The sequence below is a fragment of the Nyctibius grandis genome, chromosome 33 (assembly GCF_013368605.1).
Source record: "Nyctibius grandis isolate bNycGra1 chromosome 33, bNycGra1.pri, whole genome shotgun sequence".
NCBI classification, from domain to species: domain Eukaryota; kingdom Metazoa; phylum Chordata; class Aves; order Nyctibiiformes; family Nyctibiidae; genus Nyctibius; species Nyctibius grandis.
The window spans coordinates 404,038-424,882 of NC_090690.1; the positions used below are offsets into that span (position 1 = coordinate 404,038).

General features: G+C 51.9%; 2 protein-coding genes across 2 annotated transcripts in view; both read right to left on the minus strand.

Annotated features, from left to right (window-relative positions):
• Positions 1 to 487: 487 nt before the first annotated feature.
• Positions 488 to 7,249, minus strand: LOC137675279 (indoleamine 2,3-dioxygenase 2-like). Its single transcript, XM_068421282.1, has 10 exons — positions 6,953 to 7,249; positions 5,493 to 5,588; positions 5,043 to 5,162; positions 4,720 to 4,838; positions 4,476 to 4,490; positions 3,945 to 4,044; positions 3,634 to 3,751; positions 3,508 to 3,559; positions 1,656 to 1,804; positions 488 to 858 (listed from the first exon to the last, which is right to left on the minus strand). The coding sequence occupies exons 1-10, from the start codon at positions 7,247 to 7,249 to the stop codon at positions 488 to 490; spliced, it is 1,437 nt and encodes a 478-aa protein (XP_068277383.1).
• Positions 7,250 to 7,838: 589 nt separating this feature from the next.
• ADAM9 (ADAM metallopeptidase domain 9) overlaps positions 7,839 to 20,845 on the minus strand; it is a 28,347-nt gene continuing 15,340 nt past the window's right edge. The window contains exons 8-22 of the mRNA XM_068421483.1: positions 20,628 to 20,699; positions 19,719 to 19,888; positions 18,373 to 18,454; positions 17,478 to 17,611; positions 17,100 to 17,271; positions 16,887 to 16,979; positions 16,458 to 16,653; positions 15,829 to 15,934; positions 15,022 to 15,214; positions 14,299 to 14,379; positions 13,252 to 13,357; positions 11,683 to 11,821; positions 11,095 to 11,197; positions 10,394 to 10,521; positions 7,839 to 9,633 (exon numbers count right to left, since the gene is read on the minus strand). Coding sequence (XP_068277584.1) covers positions 9,519 to 9,633; positions 10,394 to 10,521; positions 11,095 to 11,197; positions 11,683 to 11,821; positions 13,252 to 13,357; positions 14,299 to 14,379; positions 15,022 to 15,214; positions 15,829 to 15,934; positions 16,458 to 16,653; positions 16,887 to 16,979; positions 17,100 to 17,271; positions 17,478 to 17,611; positions 18,373 to 18,454; positions 19,719 to 19,888; positions 20,628 to 20,699 — 1,890 coding nt within the window. The 3' untranslated portion in view covers positions 7,839 to 9,518. The remainder of the gene's footprint in view (positions 9,634 to 10,393; positions 10,522 to 11,094; positions 11,198 to 11,682; positions 11,822 to 13,251; positions 13,358 to 14,298; positions 14,380 to 15,021; positions 15,215 to 15,828; positions 15,935 to 16,457; positions 16,654 to 16,886; positions 16,980 to 17,099; positions 17,272 to 17,477; positions 17,612 to 18,372; positions 18,455 to 19,718; positions 19,889 to 20,627; positions 20,700 to 20,845) is intronic.

Here is a 20,845-nt window from a genome sequence, read left to right on the forward strand (position 1 = left end):
CGTGGGAGGATGCTGTGCCCACCCTGGTGCTGTGGGAGGATGCTGTGCCCATCCCGGTGCCATGGAAGGACGCTGTGCCCATGCTGGTGCTGTGGAAGGATGCTGTGCCCATCCCAGTGCCGTGGGAGGATGCTGTGCCCATCCCAGTGCCGTGGGAGGATGCTGTGCCCATTCTGGTGCCGTGGGAGGACGCTGTGCCCATCCTGGTGTTGTGGGAGGATGCTGTGCCCACCCTGGTGGCATGGAAGGACGCTGTGCCCATCCCAGTGCCGTGGGAGGACGCTGCGCTCACTCTGTGCCTTTTGGGGCTGTCAGCAGCAGTGCTCTCCTCCCTCGAGAGCCCAGACGCGCTCCCCGTGCCCCAGAGGCGAGCAGCAGGACGGGTGCTGCTGAGCGGGGGCGTTCGGTGAAGGTCGCAGACACGCACCGGAGCCGCTCGGCCTCCTGCACCCGCTCCGCGCGGTGCCCGGCAAACCCCCGGGGTGGGTCAGGCCCTTATCCCCCCCGCCCTGGTGCTGTCCCTGACGCTCTTCAGGAAGCTGAAGATGTGGGACCCGCCGGTCCCTTTGGCCTCCAGCGCGGACGGGGGCTTCCCCGCAGAGGGGCCAGCCCCGTTGCCCGGCTCTGCTCGCTCGGCCTTGGCTTTGGCTGCCGCCACGGCGATGTACCTGGTGACGACGGCGATGTGGCAGGACCTGAAGTCTGCCAGCGCAGAGACACAGCGGTTGAAGGCAGCGCGGAGCCGCGTGTCCGTGGAGGAGAGCACGTGCTGCCGCAGGGACGGGGCTCGGCGGATCTCCTCCACGAAGGCTCTGTGCGGCGGGGGCATGTAGTCCCTCATCCTGTGCAGGAAGGCGCCTGCGAGACACCAGCAAAGGAGGAAGGATGTTGTGGTGGCCGCAACTCGCTCAGCGGTGGGAAACCACCCGGGAGTTTTGCCTCCCGCGACGCCGGGAGCACGAAGCCCTGAAGCATCCTTCCCGCAGGCTGGTGACCACTGCCTGTCCCCAACACCCAGCTGTGCCCTGTGGTGCCAGCAGCCAGCGCAGCCTCCTGCCCTCCTCTGCTCTGTCTCGGTGCTTCCAATTAATTAATTGAGAAAGAAAACCCACATTAGGTCACTGCTCCGTTAAGGCTGGTCTTAACCCTAAAAAGCAGGTTTTAGCCCTTGCTCTCAGCGTTTTGGTTTTGGGTTGTTTGGGTTTGTTTTTTTTTTTTCTTTTGCTATTAGAGTGGTTTCACTAATTTCTGAGAAATATATTCTCCTGTGGGCCAGCCTAATGCGACGCTCCGTGAATGGATGGGCTGAGTTACTGGCAGGGTGCTGGCGTGCTCTGCCCCATCATCTCTGCTCCCGTAGATAACCTCAGTAAAACGCTGACGTGCAAAAAGCAAAGTCTGTCCAGGGGGGAATTCACAGCGGTGAGGAAGCGCCTGCCAGAGCCTCCTTTATAGATTTCCTCCTATAGATTTTATAAATCCTTTATAGATTTCCTCCCTAACGAACCGGGCAGAGTCTTGTCCCAGCCGGGCTCTGCAGGGCGAGGTGGGCGCGTGTCCCGTCGGCCGGCAGAGCTGGGCACAGCCCTGGGAATTGCTCTGGCTCTTCCCCTGCCCCCCGTTTGCTTAGGAAAAAGGAAAAGCGTGTGACTTACTGCTCTCCTCGCCGTGGCGGATCCCCAGGAGCTCGTCAAAGGCGTGAAGGACGGTGCTCTGCGCCGCGCTCCCCCCTGAGTACGTTGCCGGCTCCTCGGACACCCCTTCGTACACGAGCCCCTCGGGCATGGCCGGGTTATCCTTCCAGCTGGGGGGGACACGGCGGTCAGGCGGGGAGCGCCCGGGGGGCTGCGGGAAGGGACCCTGGGCCAGCAAGAGGGAGCAAAACCTTCCTGACGCGGCCCATGGATCTCCCCCTCCTCGCTCAGCCCCGTCGGCCGTCCTCAAACGCGAGATAAACTTGGACAGCAAACCCTGCGTCGAGGCGCACGACAAGGTCGCGGGTGTAGGGACGAATCCCCCCTGACCCCCTGCCTGCGAGCCGGGGATCGTGCTGTGGGGCTGCTGCACGCTGGGAGCACCCACGGCCGCCCGGCCCCGCGCGGGGGCTGCACCCAGAGAGCTGCACAGGGGGTGCAGGAGGGGAGGGGGCCCTTGTCTGGGCAAAGCCAGACAGCAGCTCCTGGTGCATTAATTCCGTGAAATCCCGGTGACCAGGAGGAGTGGGAGACAGTCACCCAAGCGCTCTTCCGAGCCCTTGAAGTTTGTACTTTGGATTTTTGCCTGTTCTGGTTACTCTCGAGATGAGGTCTTTAAGGACAGTGCAGGACACCCTGCCTTTATTTACCTCAGCAGAGAACAAGCCTGTAATGTGATTTCCTCCCTCTCATAAAGCTGCTCGTCCTCGGTGAGCCCAGTGACCGGGCAGCGTGTGCCTCCCCCCCGAGCACCATTAACTCACAGCCCCTGTCATCCGGCTGTTGTGCAAAAATGGATAAATGGGAAGAGGAGTTATGATTTCAGAGATAATGCGCCTGGCACAAAAATATCCCGTGACCTTCTGAAGAATGCACTGTTTCATGAAGCTTTCGGTGCTGGCTGCTAAGGCCGTTTGATGACTGGAGCAGATTTTGCACAAAAATGCAGAGAAAATAGATTCATTATCAAATACCATAATATTTTTAGCTCTCCCGGGGATGTATTTATAGTAACCTTTACTAGTGGGAAGTTCTTATAAGCAGAAGGGAATTTCAAAGGCATGTTTTTCCAGGCAGATGACCATCAAGACAAGGTCAGCTTGGATAAAAAATGAGAGAAACCTAATCATGGCATGGAGCCTTTTGACTCAGGAATGCTGAGGAGAAACAGAAATAGAAACCCCCTGAGAAGCCGGAGCGGAGCAGCTGGGGATGCTCCACGGGGACGCTGAGGGACGGCAAACCGCAGCGCTGGCTCTCGTGCCGGCTGCTGCCTCGCCCAGCTGACTCTGTTCAGTGTTGGGGGGGAATGGTGTTGTTAATTAATGGAATTGTAACGGAGCAACAGCAAGAGGCTTGTTATAGATGTTTCCTTAACAGGCAGGGGGAAGAGACCCGCACTCAGCTTTGCAGCTTTGTGTGTGCAGTGTGGAGCAGGGAGAAGTTAGTCTCGTCCTACCAAAGCTGTTCGGGCCAAGAGTTACGGCTGTTGCGGTGCAGAGATCGTGCGGGGGCTGAGCTGAAGGGTGGGATGGAGAGAAGCCGGGGGGGGGGGACAGACCCCAGCCCTCTGCCATGGTCCTTGCCCAGCGGCTCCGGCTCTGCGCGGTGGGTCGAGCACCTGGGAACTCCCTCCCTCGAGGGCGGCAGGACCATGTCACCCTTGGGACCACCCTTGGGGACACAGCGCCGGGTCCTTCCCCGCCCCGCAGGACCCCGTGCCCCGTCCGAGCTGCCCCTTCCCAGCGCATCCCCTGCTCCCCTGGCCCAGGAGCTCCCGACACGGCTCTGGAGGGAACGGCGCTGCACTTACCCAGAGAGAAAGATCCGGATCACCGTGTAAAACACTGCCGGATCCACGTAGTCTAGGAGGAAATCAGACCATGGACGTTGCTGCGGGCAATTATTCCCCTGCCCTCCCGCCGCAGGCTGCGGTTACCGTGCATCCGCCTCAAAGCCTTGCCCATGGCCCCGATGGCCTCCGCCAGCTCCTGCAGGGCTCCGTGCAGGGTCTCCTCGTCGAGCTGCAGGATGGCACGAAGGGCCTGAACGACGGCCTGCGAGAGGAGAGGAGGGAGAGCACTGAGTGATGTGGGGGCCGGGGTGTCTGCGTCCAGCAGCCCTGGATACCTGCTGCCACCCACGCCAGCTCCGTGCCCCCCCCAGCCCGGGGGCAAGCGTGCAGGGGCCGGGCACACCTCGTGGGTGCTCAGGGCGAGCAAAGAGCTACGGGGCACAGCGGCTCCCTACCTTAATCCCAGGCACAGCCGCCTTCTCTACCAGGAGGGTGACGAGGACGAAGCCTCGCAGGCTCTCCCCGCCGGGCAGCGAGACGATGGTGTCCAGGTTCCTGCAGGGACGGGGGTCAGGGGGGCTCTTGGTCGGGGTTTCCCCGCACACCCCAGGACCCGCTGAGCCCTCGGAGCAGAAAAGAGCTGCAGAGCCTCTTATCTGCACCGTGGGCAGAGACGAGCTGGCACAGAGCACAGGGGGAGAGGGGCTGCTCTGGTTCAGAGGGGTCCACGACCCTCTCCGTGCGCTCGCTGGGCTGAAAGCCTGGCCTGTGATGGCCAAGCTTGAGCAGCCCACGGCTCAGCCGCAGCCCCGGCACGTTGCTGCTGTTGCAGCGGCGTTTGTGTGCCAAAGACTGAGCGGGGCTTGCTGCGCTCGTGCATCAAGAGAGAGGTTCAACCCAAGCAGAGCCCTGCAGTGTCGGAGCACTAAGCCAGTTCAAACAAAACTAATACTGTCAGAAAATAAATAAGCATCTTAAGTACTTACTCAATTTCCAGAGGCCTGAAGGCATTTCAGTTATTGCCAGCAAATGCACAAGAAAAGGAGAGAGAAAGAGAGAGGTTATGAATTGTTTCAGCAGCGGACTGTGCTCCGTGGGAGCTGGCCCAGGGGAAGCGCCGTCCCTGGGATGATGCTCCCAGAGGCACCCGGTGCCGCTCCCCCCTGCCCAGCAAGACCCTTCCCCAGACCCCTCCATGAGACAGGCCCCCCGCCCCGTTTGCCCATTTACCCGTTGGGGTCCTTCCTCCTCCAGTTGGCCAACACAAAGTCTGCGTGGGTGAGGATGGGTGGGAGGCCGAGGGCCTGCGAGACCTCCCAGAAGGGGACAGCGAGATTCCGGGGCAGGACCTGAATGGCACAAAGCACAGGAGAGGACGGGGACACTGTCAGGCTGGCGAAAGGTGCCCGTCTAGGGGCACCCAACCAGGCAGGAGGGGCCACACTCCTGCTGCAGCCTCGGGACAGGGGCTTTGCTCCACGGGATGAGTCCCAGGGGAGCAGCATCACCCCCAGACCCCAAGGAGTAGGTGAACTCGCTCCAGTTGCTTTTACCTTCACGGCGCCCTCCTCGCCCTCCTGCCAGACGTAGCCCATGGTGATGAAGCCGAGCACCAGATGCGCCAGGCGCAGCTCCTCGTGCCCATAGAGGTGCCGGGCGCTCAGCTGTGGCATCTGCCAGGGAGACCCTTGGGAGCGAGGGGCACCGCAGGCGATGCCCAGGGCCCCCACGGTGGGGGGCTGCCCCCCAGCCAGAGAGAGACCCTCCCAGTGCCTCTGCCTGCCCTGGCCCCCGCCCTCCGTGCCCTCCTGCCCCTGCAGGACTTGCTCCCGATTTGCCATTGCTGGTTTGTGAGCACGGACAGCAAACTGCAGGATTTCACCCCAAAAGGCGCTGCCCCCCCTCACGCTGGGACGCACACGATGGTGACCCCACCACTGCCCTGGGCAGCCTGTTCAATGCTGAAGAGCGAGCTCCAGAGCCAGGGGAGCTCACACGGGTACCTGGAGAACTCGTGAGCGGAGCCGATGGCTTGCGATGAGCTGAGGCAGGTCGTGGGCAACCTCCATCCAGGGGCCGTAGGGCGCCGGCAGCTCCGCCTTGGTGTGGGGGCGAGAGGGAGGCTGTCACTGCACTGCCCGGCTGCGCGCGGCAGCGCAAGGCTGGGGCTCTTCTCTCCTCCCGAGCAGCTCAGGATGAGGCAGATGTGTCCAGGGGTTAAATCTGGCGCCAGCAGAGCTGGCCCAGGGGAGAGGGCAGCCCCCTCCCCTAAAGAGGAGGCTTCAGGGCTGTGCTGGGCTGGGGGGACAAGCTGCCACCACCGTCCCTCGTGAAACAGCGAGAGGTTGTGAGAAATGGGGCCCGGAGCAGCGCAGCGCGGGCAGGCGGCAGCCGAGGGGGGACAGCTCACAGCAAACATGGCACTGCCAGCGCCAGGCCGGGGAAGAAGTCACTGGGCTTGGAGGTGATGGCTCGGCTGAGAGAGCCGGGCTGGCTGCCCCGGCGCGGGGTCCGGGGGAGCAGAGGGGGGCACGTCCCCTGCGCACCCACGGCTCCTGCACTGAGGGAGCTCTGGGGACCGGCGTGACCCTCAGGGAGCTGCTGCAGAGCCTGTGTGTCCCGGGGTGGGGACAGTAACCCCGTGCTGGGGCACGGGAGGTGCTGGGACAGGAGCAGGAGGGAACAGAGGGCTTGGAGATAAGCCCAGCCCTGGGTAAACTCTTTGGAGCCGAGGCAACACCCAGCTCCCCCGGCTGTACCGCAGGAGAGCCGTACGGGCCAGGGAGGGAAGGCAACCAGGGGAGTGGGGCTGTGAGCCACTCTGGGGCTGGGCAGCCTCGGGGAGGGCTGTGCCAGACAGTGCCCGGCCAGGGAGGACTGGGGTTCCTTCGCCGTCCCACCCTGCCGCGTTCGCAGAGGTTTTCCTGGGGCTCTGGCAGCGCCCACGGGGAAGGGAGGGCAGCGGGCACTGCCAGCCCCGGCTCCCAGCATCCACCCAGCCCTGCACATTGTGCTAACGGTTTGCCTCTGGTTCCTCCTCTCGTAACACCAGCCTGGGTAATTGTGAATTAACGGCTGATAAACAAGTATCTGCCAGTCCCTGAGCGCTCCCGCTGCGAAGTGAGCCCAGTGATAAATGGCACCGCTCTGAGATCTCCCATCCTCCAACTGCTCTCCTCGTATTCCCTGAAATCCTGCAAAGCCAAGGCCAACGTGTGAATTGCAAAGCTCCTTCTCCTCTCCCTGTGCCACTCGCTGCAGCCAGTTTAATCATTTTTAAAGCGAGGGGTTTGTCTTATGAAACTGCCTAACCCAAAATAGCACGCGCCTTCCCCACTGCTCTTTACAAACTGTTAGAGTAGCATTAATTGAAACCCACCCAGAAAGCCGCTCACCAGCCCCTCTATTTTTCTGTTCCCTGGCCCTCGTAGCCCGCAGACGCAGCAGCGCAGCCATCTCCTACCAGAGGATCGGGGAGAAGGAAGCCGAACTCCTCGGAGAGCTGAAACCTGGCCAGTGCCAGAGGCTGCGGGGTCTCCTCCGTGCCGTCGCCGGGCTCCATCACCGGGCGCTGCCCGCGAGGTCTGGCCGTGCTCTGGCTCGGTGGAGACGTGCCGGCTGCCCCGCTCCCGGTACGTGCCGAGCCCGCGCCGCGCGCCACGGCCACCAAAGCGTACCTTGTCCGGGGGGGCCAGGCCCGGCCGCCCAATGGCTGGAGGGTCTGAGCAAACACGGCCAAAGGTTGCTGATAAGGCGTCATCACGGAGCAAACACTGATCTCTGTTCCAGTGGGCATCCGCCCCTGGGGAAGGCTCAGGGAAGCTCCCTCGCTGCGGGCAGGGGCTGTGAGATGTGTCCCCCCCGGACCTCCCCTCGAGATGCAGGGATGCTCCAGGCCCCCACGGGAGGCTGCACCGCCAGGGCCTGGGGTGCGTTAGGCTGGCAGCAGCACAGGGACGGTCCCTCTGCGGCTGGGCTTCCCCGGGACCCCGGTGACGCCAAACCGATGTCCCGTGTCCCGTGCTTGGCCTGCAGGAACCGTGCAAGACCTGGGGACCACCAGGAGGGACCTGGGGACTCGCTGGGGGCTGCCGAGCCTGGGCACACCGTGAGCAGGGCACGGACCCCGCGCTGCGACACGGACCCGCAGCCACCACAGGCACCAGGTACGGCCCCAGCAGGGCAGCGTGTGTTGGTGGCTCTAGGAGTTCACTTTAAAGAACAGTCAGTGGTCACCTCCAACAGCCAACGTGTAGAACCTGAGCCATTTCCCTTCCCAGGATCGCTGCTACACACCGCGTGTCCGCTGCCCCACACCACCCCCCTGCGAATACTGCTAACGTGCACGCTGGAAGTATAAAAACTCTTTATCTATTAAAAGGCACCATTTTCAGCATAGTTTTAGTTCACACATACAGCTTCAAATACAATCAAGTACGTCTCGTGGATGGCTTCATCCCCTGGCTCCCCTCCCCTCGCCCCTGCTCCCACCGCCGCCGCCTCCAGCTTCGCTACAGACAGCCCGAACCGAGGAAATACAACACCAATTAGGGACTGATTATCTTGGAACAAACAGGAGACCCCCACAAATACATCTGGTGATATTCTAGGTGACGTTTTACATATTTTAATAGTGTTATAAATCTTAAGTCTAAGCCTAGGGGAAACCACAGGAGTTCAAGTATTTTATTACTGCAAATGCAAACACTATATATATATATATATGTATATACAGAGGAAAATATATTTCTTTTTTTGGCAATATTACGGGGGATTTTACAGATTGAGTCTGTACTCTGTGGCTAGCACTAAGTGAAAAAGCCAAGCACTCCTTTCAGTACTTATTTCATTTTCAGCAAAGTTTGTGTAACAGATTATTTGTGACCACCAGCATCCAGTTTCTACCCACAGCCCAACGGCGCCACGACTAGCAGCCCTCCTCTCCTCGGCCAGCACACCAAACACTCAACGCTCCTTTTCAGAGAGAGTTTTACAACGCGGTTTAGTCAGTGGTGTAGAAAGGGTGGCAGTCCCATCCAACGCCAGCTAGCCTGTAAGCATCCTGACTGACACTAAAACGGTTTGGGGACGAGGTGAAAAGGTTGCATTAGCCAACAGGTTCCTGTTAAAGTGCTCAGAGAAGCTCAGGTGATCTGGGCAAAGAGACTTTTTTTGCTTCTCTGTGTTCTGCAGGGACTGCTACTCAGTCCTTCAACCCAAATTAAAACCTAAGAGCACCCCATTTTTTAAAACCAAAATATGGCCGTGTCTTTTCGTACCTTTATTTTCATTGTCCATTCATGATATTAGTGGAGATTAGCACAGGATTCTCATTTAGCAACTCACAACTACTAATTTAAAACTATAAAATCAGTGCTCATATAGCACAGCTTAGTGTCAGTCAGCATGGAAGTAAGAATTTAAGTGCATTACTACACATCAATAAACATATATACATGCATAAACATGTTTACAAGATATTTATCTTCCTCTGAAAAAGTACACTGATACCTTATTTCACTTGTGCCATTAATGTGGAAACGGTAACATTTCCCAGTCAGTGCCAAATAATTTTAGATCAATTGGCCAGATCTTGTTTTGCAGACGGCGTGGGGTTACTCTGATTCTTCACTGTACATTTAGAAAGATGACAACAAATCAGACAATTCCATTACTGGGGCTCATCGCAGAAATGGGGAAACCAAAAGCAACCCCCAAGTGCTGTCCTTAAAGATTACCCAACTGCAGGCTGCTCCCCTCCCAGCTGGACAGCCCTGCTGCGGTTCACAAAGCCACAGCACTCAGATCTGGGAACGGGTCAGGTGTTCTCAGCTCCCGTAGCTTTGGCAGAGGTATTTAGTTTGCAGTTTTACATTCCTCGTTTCGCTCTCTCATCTGCCTCGTCCCAGGCTGCAGCAGGAAGGCTCTCCGGGATTGCCACGGGCCACTCAATGCAAGAAGGACAACTGCAGCTCCAGCTCTGTCTCGTGAACGGGTCAGCTCACGTGACAGCCCCAAAGAACCAAACGCTATTTGGGAGGCAAAGGTGCCGGTCGGGAAGGAAAATACTGTCCCTGAGGTAAACCTTTTTGCTGTGGCGGAGGAGGTCCCTGAGGTGCACATCTCTGCTGCGGAGGCGGCGGCCTGCAAGGGGACAGAGAAGCTGGCGTCAGCCCACGTGCCTACAGCCACACGCACGTCCCTCGCCCCCTTGCCTGGCACTGGCACCACGGTGGGGACTGTCCCCTGCCAGCTGCTCCCCAGCCCCCACGCTCAACACTCGCTGCGAACACGCATGGCCAGACCCTGCTTTCCGTTGCCTGAAATCCTCAGGGAACCCCCCGTTTGTTAACACACCATCTTCTGCCCAAATAGTTTAAAGACCCCCATGAGCTTCCCACCAACACAGGCTGCTCTGAAGCACTCCCTCTCGACACCTTCCGCTTTCTGTTTTACAGCACAGCCGTTACATCTTAGAGATACAATTAAAAAGTAAAATGAAAAATAGAGGAAAACTTTCTGTTCAAAGTTCATGAGAAATGATCCCATACTTGGCAATAACGTTCATGAATGAGCAAAATGACATATTTTTGAGTAATTTCTTTTTAACCTGCCTATTCTGAAAAACATTTTATTCACCTGTATGCAGGGCTAATCTGGCCCCAAAAAAGCATCCTGAAACCTGTTAATCAACAGGCAGCCGTGACAGCATGTGGAATGAATGCTGTGGGTAACAGCCCCGCAGTCCCACAGTGTGAAATGGAGGACCTTCTTCCAACGAAAGGTCAGTCCTGCTTGCATATAATGTGTGATGAAAGACCCTAATGCTTACAGGGCTGAAGGCAACGACAATCGATACACACCAGCGCAAGTGCCAATAGTTATTTGCAGTAACTCAACCAACCTTGTCGGCAGCTTCTGTGGCTGTGGTGCCTGGTATTGCGGAGACCCATAGTAAGGCTGGTGGTAAGCCTGCTGAGGATGCTGGTTAACTGGGTAAGATGGAACAGGAAAGGTATTTGGTTCCATATCCTACGAAGAAAAACATGAGAACACTCACAGATCTGCACGTAGGGAATTTAAACATTTGTTTTGTTTGTTAAGTGACATTTAGGACCACTTGCAAACAAACCTGGAAATGTCAGAGTTGCTCTTTCCTTCTGAGAAACTCAGCAGAAAGCAGCAACAGTAGCCTGAGAAGTACTGTATTTTGGAAAAAACAGAAAGGCTGATCGCGACAAGCGTTTGATTTGTTCTGCAAGTGTGCTTTGGCTAATTACTGCACCCAGAGAGATAACTGGTCTGAGAAGGAGTGGGGCTAGCAAAGCAGTTAAACTGCTCGCCAAGCCAAGCAGAGCCCGTAAAAAAGCTTCAACAGTGGGAAACTGAGGAGTTCCCCCCACACACCTCAGGAAATAAATGTTCTCTTTGCCTCTTCGCAAAGAGAAAACCTGATTTGCAGGAATGAAAAAAAATAAAGTAACTCTGAAGCTTTTATTAGGGCAAAAATTATATAAACTGCCTACTGTTATATTATACACACTGCCAACTGCTACTACTTTAGAGTAACACATGACAAAGTAACGAAAAGTGGATCATCCCTACCATGGGAGCAGCTCTGGGAGCGTAAGGCATGCCGTGTGAAAAGCCTCTGTGCTGGTAGTCTCTCGGTTCGGTCTCTGTCCTAGGAGGTGGTGACTGAAGTGACCTGAAATCCAATGGATACGGACGGTGTGAGCGTGTGACCTTGACAGAACGACTGCGCAGGCTATGAATCCAAGCACCTTGAACCTGCTAGATGGATTTATATATCTTAGCACATATCAAATGTCAGGAAGATAATATTTCCCCCAAATCTAATAAACAACATAACCCTTTTTCTGTTTAGGACTACAAGAGCTTCATTTTGCCATTTTATACCAAAGATGGGACCCAAAAATATAAACCCCATCCCCAATGCACGACAACAAACATAATCGTAAAAAGAGAGTTCGCTGCTCCCTCCATTTAAGATGAATTTATCTTTTCTGTCATCGCCCAGGCAAGCTACACATGTCACTTGATGCAGGGGCCTTTGCCTGCCATCTTGGGACTGGAATATGCCTCCATGCTTTGGCAGTGGCTTGAGTAAACACATCTCCGTGGACTACTCCAAAAGGGCAGAGGAGAAGGTAAAAAGCAGCCTATGCTTACGAATGGCAGCGTGACATTAATCTTCTACAGCATCGCTTCAGCCTGTCTCTTTTTGCAAATGCCAGAGCAGCAGCTACAAGGAGTGGGAGGACCAGGAAAAAAAACACCAGCAGCCCATTCCTCAGCGATGTGTCTTTGTCTGATGGGAACAAAACGACAGAGAAGAAAAAAAGTATTACATGGTGTAGCCACCACTTGACTCATTGTAGCTGTGAATACTTGTCAGGATTTGTTACACAACTATTTTCTATTTTTCACAGAAGAAAAAACTAAAGAATCTAGTAAGACTGCAAAACATATGCCAAAATATATTATTTTCTGATTAACTTTTCACAGGGGTTGTCTGGTCAAAGATGAAAGAACTGTACATCCCATGATACTCTGGGCTATAACAGCATATTGAATTACTAGACCAATACCTAATTTTTCTTCCACTAAATTACTGTGAAGATCTTATGAGCTCAACTGAAAGAGGAAAACAGAGCTTCTGCCCTTTGGTCTGATCCTTAATCTTCCTCTTCTCCTACCCTTGTTTGCTGTAGGCAAAGAACTCGGGTTCTTAACAACCTCTACATTTTCACATGCAGCAACTTTCTCCACTGCAGGCTGTACAAAAAAAGCCTTTCCCTTTTTTTGCCTGATGATTTGAGGCATCTGTCCATGCTCCGACGTGATTCTCCAGTCTGTTATTGCACCAGCATAGTGTCTAGCTTTCCCCAAAGCCCACACCATCCTATGAAAAACAGTCTTCAAGATCATTCCTGCAGCTCATAGAAGGGACTACATCAATCCCATCTTTATAGACTCCATATGGGCATTGCACAAGTTTTCTCCAAATTATAGCTTGGATTTGGCTTCCTATTTCATCTTCAAACTGCCAGTGAAGCTTCACAGCCTCTTTCAGTTTGCTTTCTCATGTGCATGAATTGTGCTCCCCTGCCTCAGGCACCACGTTCTCACTCTTCACATTCAAACATAGTACATGTAACTTCCAAGTACATAGATACATCATCTTGCCACATCAAACATTTTTTTCCCTTTCCCTGGGGAAAAAACTACAAGAAAACAACCCCACAAAACTCCCTCCCCCACCCATCTTTTCCCTCCAGGAAAAAAAAAAGGCAAATCAGAGCAGCTCCTCATCTCTGCCACCGCTGCCAGAAGCAGCATGTCCTTACAGAGATGCACATTCACATCCACGGATCTGAACCCACATCCTCAGCCAAATTTCATGTTTTTGGATCTAAGAATGGAAGGGGCTTCAGCTCCCAGCTTGGATACAGAGAAGTCCACGAGGATCTTGGTCCAGGGTGGCAGAAATCACCCGAAGGTAATTAAACCAGCTCAGCTTCTGCACAGACACCCAGATCCCAGAAGAGAAGTGCAGCACCTTGAGCCCCCAACTTTAACTGGACTAGTTTGAAAATGAAACTAGGTGAGGAGCCAACCACCAGCACTTCAGCCACCAGAAGTCAGCTGCTTCAGAGCAACCAGGCACCCTGCGCTCAGCCCAGCACCACCCTTCCCAGGCCAGGCCCGGGGCTCTGGAGCTGCCTGACAAGCACTTGCCGTTGTAGGGAGGGCCACTGTCCACGCTTCCCCCGTAGCCTTTGGCATCGCAGTACGGGGGGGCCCAGCCTGCTTCGCAGTGACAGTTCCTGTTGTTGTTGCACACCTGGATTGAAACAACACAAGCATCACAAGAAGGTCTATTTAGTAACTTAAGTTTCTACGTATTTAAAAGCAGCGTGCAGTAGCCATGACCGTCTGTTCTGTCCTTTCCATATCGTTCAGCCTGGAGAACTTTAACTGCTAACTCCCACGTCAGTTCTACGTAGTCCTTGGCCAGGCGTCCCAAGATTTCACATGACTGGGCAAGCACAGCCCTGTTCAGGATGAGCTTCCAAAGATCAGCCATCCCAACGGCTTAAAGAGCATGGCGCTTTTTTTTTTTTCCCCCACTTGTGAGATGCAGAGTTTCAAATTACACCCGTAATACTGGAATTGGGAATTCTTCTTGCCTGGCAAAAAAGTATCATCCTAAGAGCTGCTGTCAAAGATTTTTTTATACTGTTACGGGCTCTCTTGCCCAGAGACATTTTATAGAGAGTTTTACTGTTAAACAAAACAGAAAAATTAAGTTACTATCCACCATTTTAAAACTTGCCCAGCTTACATAACTTTGATCCAATTCTTGCTGTTAAAGGCAGTTTTCTCATCAGCAGTACCAAAAAGCAGCATTTTATAGCAAAACCCATCCTCAAGAAGCCCACGGAAGTTTTTTAAGCACTGCATCTAGCATCACGATTACTTTATTCCACATTAGTTACAGCCTTAAACAGAGAAGGGCAAAAGACTTCCGAGGTGCAAAAGAGACTAGTATATAGACACTACTGATGAGGAACAACTACAGTGTACCTGGCTCAAACTGGGACTTTCGGTAAAGAAAGTCTGTTTACATATTTGCACGGTCATTGGCTGTAAAAATCTAGTGTTCTTGTGAAAAAGACGCCAGAGGACCTCACGTGGAAACACCGCCAGTTATATAAAACGTACAAGCTTAGTGTTCAATGCAAGTGGACTGTGAGCAGGAGCGGAGGCTCTCGCTCTGCTTACCCCGTGCCCGTGGCACTGCCTCTCCACGTCACAGTCGTAGTTCAGCACGGAGGCACTCACGCACTGGAAGTGCCTGCAGATCTTGGGGAATCAGAGACGCACACAAATGAGGCACGATGGCATTTCACTGACCCACCCCCTCTTCCCCCGCTGCCTGCTCCGCAGCCACTCTGCCCCACTGACCACAAAGCAAGTCTCATACTCTTACGTGATAAACCCCAGCTCTACAGAAACGCTCTGTTCTACACAAGGCTTCTCAGCACGGGGTCTGAACTGTCCCTGGGAGTCTTTTGTCTCTAGTCTGAATGTAAAGGAACAGCAATTAAATGGTGCACAGTAAGGATATGTGGAGTGCACATTCCTCTGCTGGGGCTAAGCTGCTGGGCTTTCTAGTTGAGTTGGATTTTAATTTAAAGTTGTCTTAAAGGCATTTGTGTGTGCTTGGCTCTTTCTGCTCATTGACAGAGCAAAGATTCTGGCTCTCGACAAACTCAGTCCCTTTTGCTTCATCTATAAATGAAAGGCTCATTACATTTTTTATGCACATGCACTGCAGTACCAGGCAGCGTGGGGAACTGATGGACTCGCCCAGCTTTGCATTAACTACAGGCATCAAGAAAATTAATGGCCATAAATACTCATGCAACAATGCAGCTCAAAATTTTATTCACATGAAAACCCCAAATTATTGCTTTAAGAAATAACTTTTTAATTGTTAATTACCTTTCCAGTACCACACTTGGTGCCTTCATTCACCATTCCTGGGTCTGGGACATCAGAGCCTAGCTGGAAATCTACACCCCAGCACCACGTGGTGTCTCTTTGGATAATGGGGGTTTGGATAATAGCAGGCTTAATTCCAAAAACAGGCATAGTTTTCACATTTTCACATTGCAGCTTCCCACACATGGCATTCCTACAACATCAACATATGAATACTGTAGTGACACTTGAATTTATTCTGACAAAAAGACCAGCACGCCTTTGATACGATCTTTTCTTTCTACTGGAAGACACTACCTGAAAAGAAAATAGAGGCAACTTGCCCAACAAAATTGAGCTGGGCCTCATTTGAGTGCTGCCAGAGTATGGATTTATCCCTTCTTTCTGTAAGCTGTTGGGACCTTTACGTTACAGAAAACATGATGATTTGCTACTCGTTTTTCTGTATGTGAACAGCTCAGGATAAGAACAATCAGCGATGGGAGATGTGGAACACACTTGCTTTAAGACAACTTGTGCAAGAGTTAAAGCCACTCTAAAACAAAAGTCAGCAAAACTTAAAACTGTGTAAGTGTGGGGGCTTTAAGTCCTAATAACAGCTTCAGAAATCAGGATAAACCACATCTTTTCTAAGCTATCTCACTGTGGTTTCAGAACGATGCACACACGTCAGTAAGGTTAGATCATGGGATAACATGTCTCTCCCCAGCGCACCTGCTCAAACACCCCAAACTAACACTACAGCACCCGAACCAGGGCTCTCAGTGATACATTTAGGAACTTCTGGATGCACTGGGCTCAACTCACCAGCTGGAACATTTCTTGTAGTCATTGCCATGGAAACCACAGTTGCCAAATCTGTCACCCTTGGAATTCACTTCAGTAAAACAAATGCTGGGGGCTGCTTTGGCTTCTGCAAACAACAGCCCATCCCCCAGACAGAGGAACCAAGTTAAACAGGGACAGAAACATCTCACATCATGTCTCCTTTACCCACAGCAATTACCCTGCTACACCTAGTATTTTCCATGCAGCACAGAAAGCTTAAGAACTCGATCAGAACAATCAAGAGGTAAAAACATCAGCACTACAAAGTTCCAAGTTTAAAATGAGAGTGAGAACAAGTCACATAACATTGGGTCAGTTATACCATTTGATAATTCTTCATGGCTTCTTTACAGCCCTACACACCAGAAGCCCCACTGTAACAGGAACGATCAGCACAAGAAAATTACTACTTGAGTCACCAGCACAGCATTAAATGTAGCAAAGGAAGAACGTGTGAAGACGAAGCCATAAATACCATTATTTCAAATCCTTCGCCAAAGCCAGCTGGTCTTTGTTACAGGAAAACAAGTAAATCTATTTTAAATAAACTTAGTGTATTCTTTTAGCTACTTCTCCTAGAAAAACTGTAACACTGAGCTCTTCCTTACTTGAGCCAAAGATATCCTGACACTGTGCATCGTAGTACTGGCAGACGCCGTTGTAACAGTAGGCCTCCTCGTTGTGGCACGGGTGACCGTTCTGAACGGTGAAGTCGGGCTGGCAGAACTGGGACGTGCCGTTGCAGTACTCTGGAAGGTCACACTCGTTGTTACTCGCCCGACACTCGGTTCCTCCTGGAAGGAGCTAAAGAGAGAGGGGAGGGGGAAACTGCATCAGAAAATAGAAACCTTACAGCAGAGGTGAACACTGCACCTGACCCACAACATGCCCCAAAAAAAGGGCATTGATCTGAAGCCCTCGGTGGGTGCTGTGCACAGGCGTGACAGCTCCCTCTCACAGAGGCACGGGCTAGGCCAACGCTCTCCTTTTCTCAACCACTGAAGAACACTTCCAAATAACACCTTCGAGTCTCTTACCTGGCAGTTTTTACAGCAGTCACCATAAGCGCATTCAGCACCGGATCGGAGTTTGCAAGTGCCTGGTTCACAGCAAGGATCACTTTCACACTCCTGAAAAGAGAAGAGCTGTGAACGTCACAGAATCTCACCCTCTGCCATGACAGTCCCCTCTCCGGCGAGGGTCACGCAAGGCTGCCCTGGCAGCATTTGTAAAACACACAAGCTTCTAACCTTTGGTGAACCACAGTCACACTCCTCCCCAGCATCTACCAGCTTGTTCCCACAGTATGGGACGCTATAGGTTTCATCAGGCTTGGGAACGTTGAGCAGGCAGCTTCCACCTTTGTTAAGAGTCAGCTTCTCAAAGTCTTCTGCACTGCAGCTGCTGAAGTTCCTTGATCCGCTGCAACAGAGAACATGAGCATATCTTTACACTAAGCCAACCCTCAGGCATTCCCTCACTTGTAGAACAAGGGCAACATTTGCTTTCCTCACGACCTGCAAGCTTGACACGACTCTTTGCAAGATGAAAGCAACCTGTAAAAACTAAGTGCATGGGTGGGGAGTTTTGACCCTCGGAAAATGCCTTCCCTTTGGTCAGCTACTTACGATGCTCCAGAGCTCATAATGCAACTGCTTGCTCCACAGTGACAGACACGTTCATCGTCGTGGTTCATCCCCAGGTTATGTCCCAGTTCGTGAGCCATAATTGATGCAAACATCTGTATACTGATTCTTCCAAACTGCACGAGAACAAAACAGAAGAAAATTAGCAGACAGCTTGTACTGAGAAAAAGTCAGTGTTCACTTATGTGCCAAAAAGACACTCCTGTCATTCTGTCTCTACATTAACAGGATTCTCTTGCTTTGCAACCGAGTGCCTGTCACCTGCTTAGTAAAAAGAGCTCTTAGATAAACATTAGATAAACATAGTTGGGACACTACTGAACAACTGCAGCTGCAACACTAACACAAAAACTATAGAGTTCTCCACACCAGCCCAAATCTCCTTAAATATGCAAACTCCTTTTCTAGTAATTCTGTCATTAGTCCAAGAAAACAAGACTGCTGGGATTGCAAGTTATCTGAGGTCAGCAATTCAGTTCATTAACGCTCGGCAATTTCACATAAAGAGGGCAGTGAACTGCTCTAGGAGTTCACGACTGTGCAGGTCAAGCAAACACCAGAGGATAGATTTGACAACACCCACAGCTCCCACACACTTCTAAGGCAGGGGTGCTGAAAACATCAGCAGAGAAATCCTTTCCCTTTTCCATGAGTACTGCACACTGAGGAGAGGGGAAGCTGAGCAGAGGATGCAGAAGACTACAGAAAGGTGGTGATCCAGATATCATGGAATTGCCAGAAGCAGTTGGGGACCACACAATAGCCCCCACTAAGCCACTTCAGCTTCGTTATTAAAGATTCTGCACTTCCAGGAAGGCTTCTGGAGTGCAAAACTCTTACCTTGATCACATTCACAGTATCACTAAAGATATCTCACCACGTTAATGCCTCCTGCGTGGCTCTTGGAGCACACTGTTCCAACGTAGGCCATTCCAGCTGTGCCACCAAACCCCTTCTTCCTACAGTCATGGGGAGAAAAGAAAAGGCAATCATCCTGTCTGTGCAGGCACACGATACTGCCCACAGCACAGCCCAGTGGCACAGCCGCTCAGGACACCGCTCCTGCCCGTGGGGCACGAAACACGGCTCTTCCAGCGCTGATGAAGGAGCACTGCCAGGAGCGCTGCTATTGACTGTGGGTATCAATGTACCAGTTCAGCTTTATCTTTCTGTTCACGGTTCTTTTATTCTTTTAAATTATGACAAGAGTTTGTAGACAATGCCAGCCTCTTCCATATCTTCCCTCTAAATATAAAGAGCTAAACGATCCACCCTTAAAATCATTTGTTTTAATTGGCTGTTAGCTGCCTTTCTACTACTGCCAAACTCCATAGATTTCTTTCCTTGTCAACTTCCTTCTCATTACTCTCTCATTTTGTTTCTCCACAGTTCTTAAAGCTTAAGTGCAACAGCACAATGCACCACATCTTACTTCATATAAAAGAATTTTTAAAATGAATGTTTTTTCAGCCATTTCACCCTCATCACTTGAACGGTGCTGTTCTGCCTCGGAGGAGAAGAGGCTCCCAGCCCCTGCGGGAAGGGGAGCTCCTGCTTTGTGCAAGGGCAGGCTGGGCTGCTGCCCCGTGTGGAGCAGTGCTCTCGCCTCTGCCCCTTCTCTGCTTTGGGCACTGACTTCCTCGGGCCCGCGCTATCTGCGGGCGCGGGAAGTGCACAGGGGCACGCGTCCTGGAAGCAGGGCAGAGGCGACAGCTCAGGAAGCCCTGTGCTAGTTTAAGGCAGTGGGGACAGCAGATTAACGTCACGTGTCAAAGCTCAAACCACGTAGCCAGCTTCTGGACACCAACTGCAGAAACGACTTTTTCTCCATTAAAATGCAACACTCTGCACCAGGCTTATGCTCATTTTCAAGTGGAAAAAGCCCTAGATTACAAGTCTAACCTGTGTACAACCTGACAAAGGATTATCTGAATGGAAGTTTTATACAATACAACAAATAACATTGCAGGACATGTGGGACAAGAAAAAAAATTGTTATTTAGCAATATACCTGTCAGAGAGGACACTGAATGCAAGGACCACAGAAACCTTCTTAAAAATGCTTACGTTGACTTGGAATGTTTTCACAAATACACAAACCACAGCAGATTGCACCGGATCCTCTGCTGAAATACAGCGGCGACTTTTGATCCTACAGCACGGCTGAGCAGACAGGAATAGAATAAGCTGCTTAAGAGCCAAAGGGCAGGAACTGCAACTCACAGGACAAACTGGGCACTGTCATGTCTCCGGCGCAAAACAAGATTCTTCTCTCGCCACTGTACAAAATTTGCCAGCACATCACCAGCACCTCCATCTGTGCTAATGATGTTGTCGTACTTCCAGATCTCTAGACCAACCAGCACAATGCGGATGTTCAACATGATGTACATCTGGGGAAGAAAAAAAAAAGGATAAATATTTCTGAAGACCTTCAGAGAACAACACGTGGTCTGGCATTAAGTATCTTATTGCAAGAATCTACTTTTTCTGTTTGTGTTTGTTGTTTTTTTTGAAGTTAGTACACAATTCAAACCACCAGAATGCATTTTCCCTGTGATTTAGGCTTTCATTAGCTAAAGGATCAATGCTTAAATGCCTCACTGGACATACTATCAGAAAATCCAAAACAGAAATAAAACGGAGTCTCAATCCTGACAAATAGCATCATCTGAAACAGCCAAGTTGAGAGACATGCTTTTTCTCTAACCTTCACACATACACAAGAAATGCAATAACGGCAACAATCTGTCCTGTCACTCACTATGTAGTGCAGGTTGGAAGAGTTCCCTAAATTAATTCTCAAGTACGATGACTGCAGATGAATTTAGAGGTGGAAAAGCTTTCATAGTGATGCACTCGCCAAAGCCCACTGTCAGTAAACACTGCCATCGCCTCGCAGCCCCTGCTCCTCCTTCAGCACAATGCTGCACGACTCTGAGTTCTATCAGTCTTCAACATCACACCTGAGGAAACAGGTTTAGCTCCTGGCTTGAAAAAAACCTTTATTTCATTCTCACCAAAGCGGTAGCAGAATAGACGCCAAGGTGGAAGGTCATAAAAGTAAAGAGAGCTGCAGGGCTGCTACACACAGCGTCATTCCCACGGACACTCAGTGTAGCTTTAACTTACACTGTCAAGGAAGTTTGCCAGTTGCACCATGTGTTCTCTTACTTCTGTTTCACTCTTCCCAAAATCTTCAAACTGCAAGACAAAGAAACTTAGTCATGAAGAGAAGAGATAAAGACAAGAGTTAGAAACAGGAACAAAACATTTTAAGACTAGTAACACGAAAAACACTTCTGCCTGGCTCCAAATCTCCTGTCAAGAAGACGCTGATCAAGACAGCA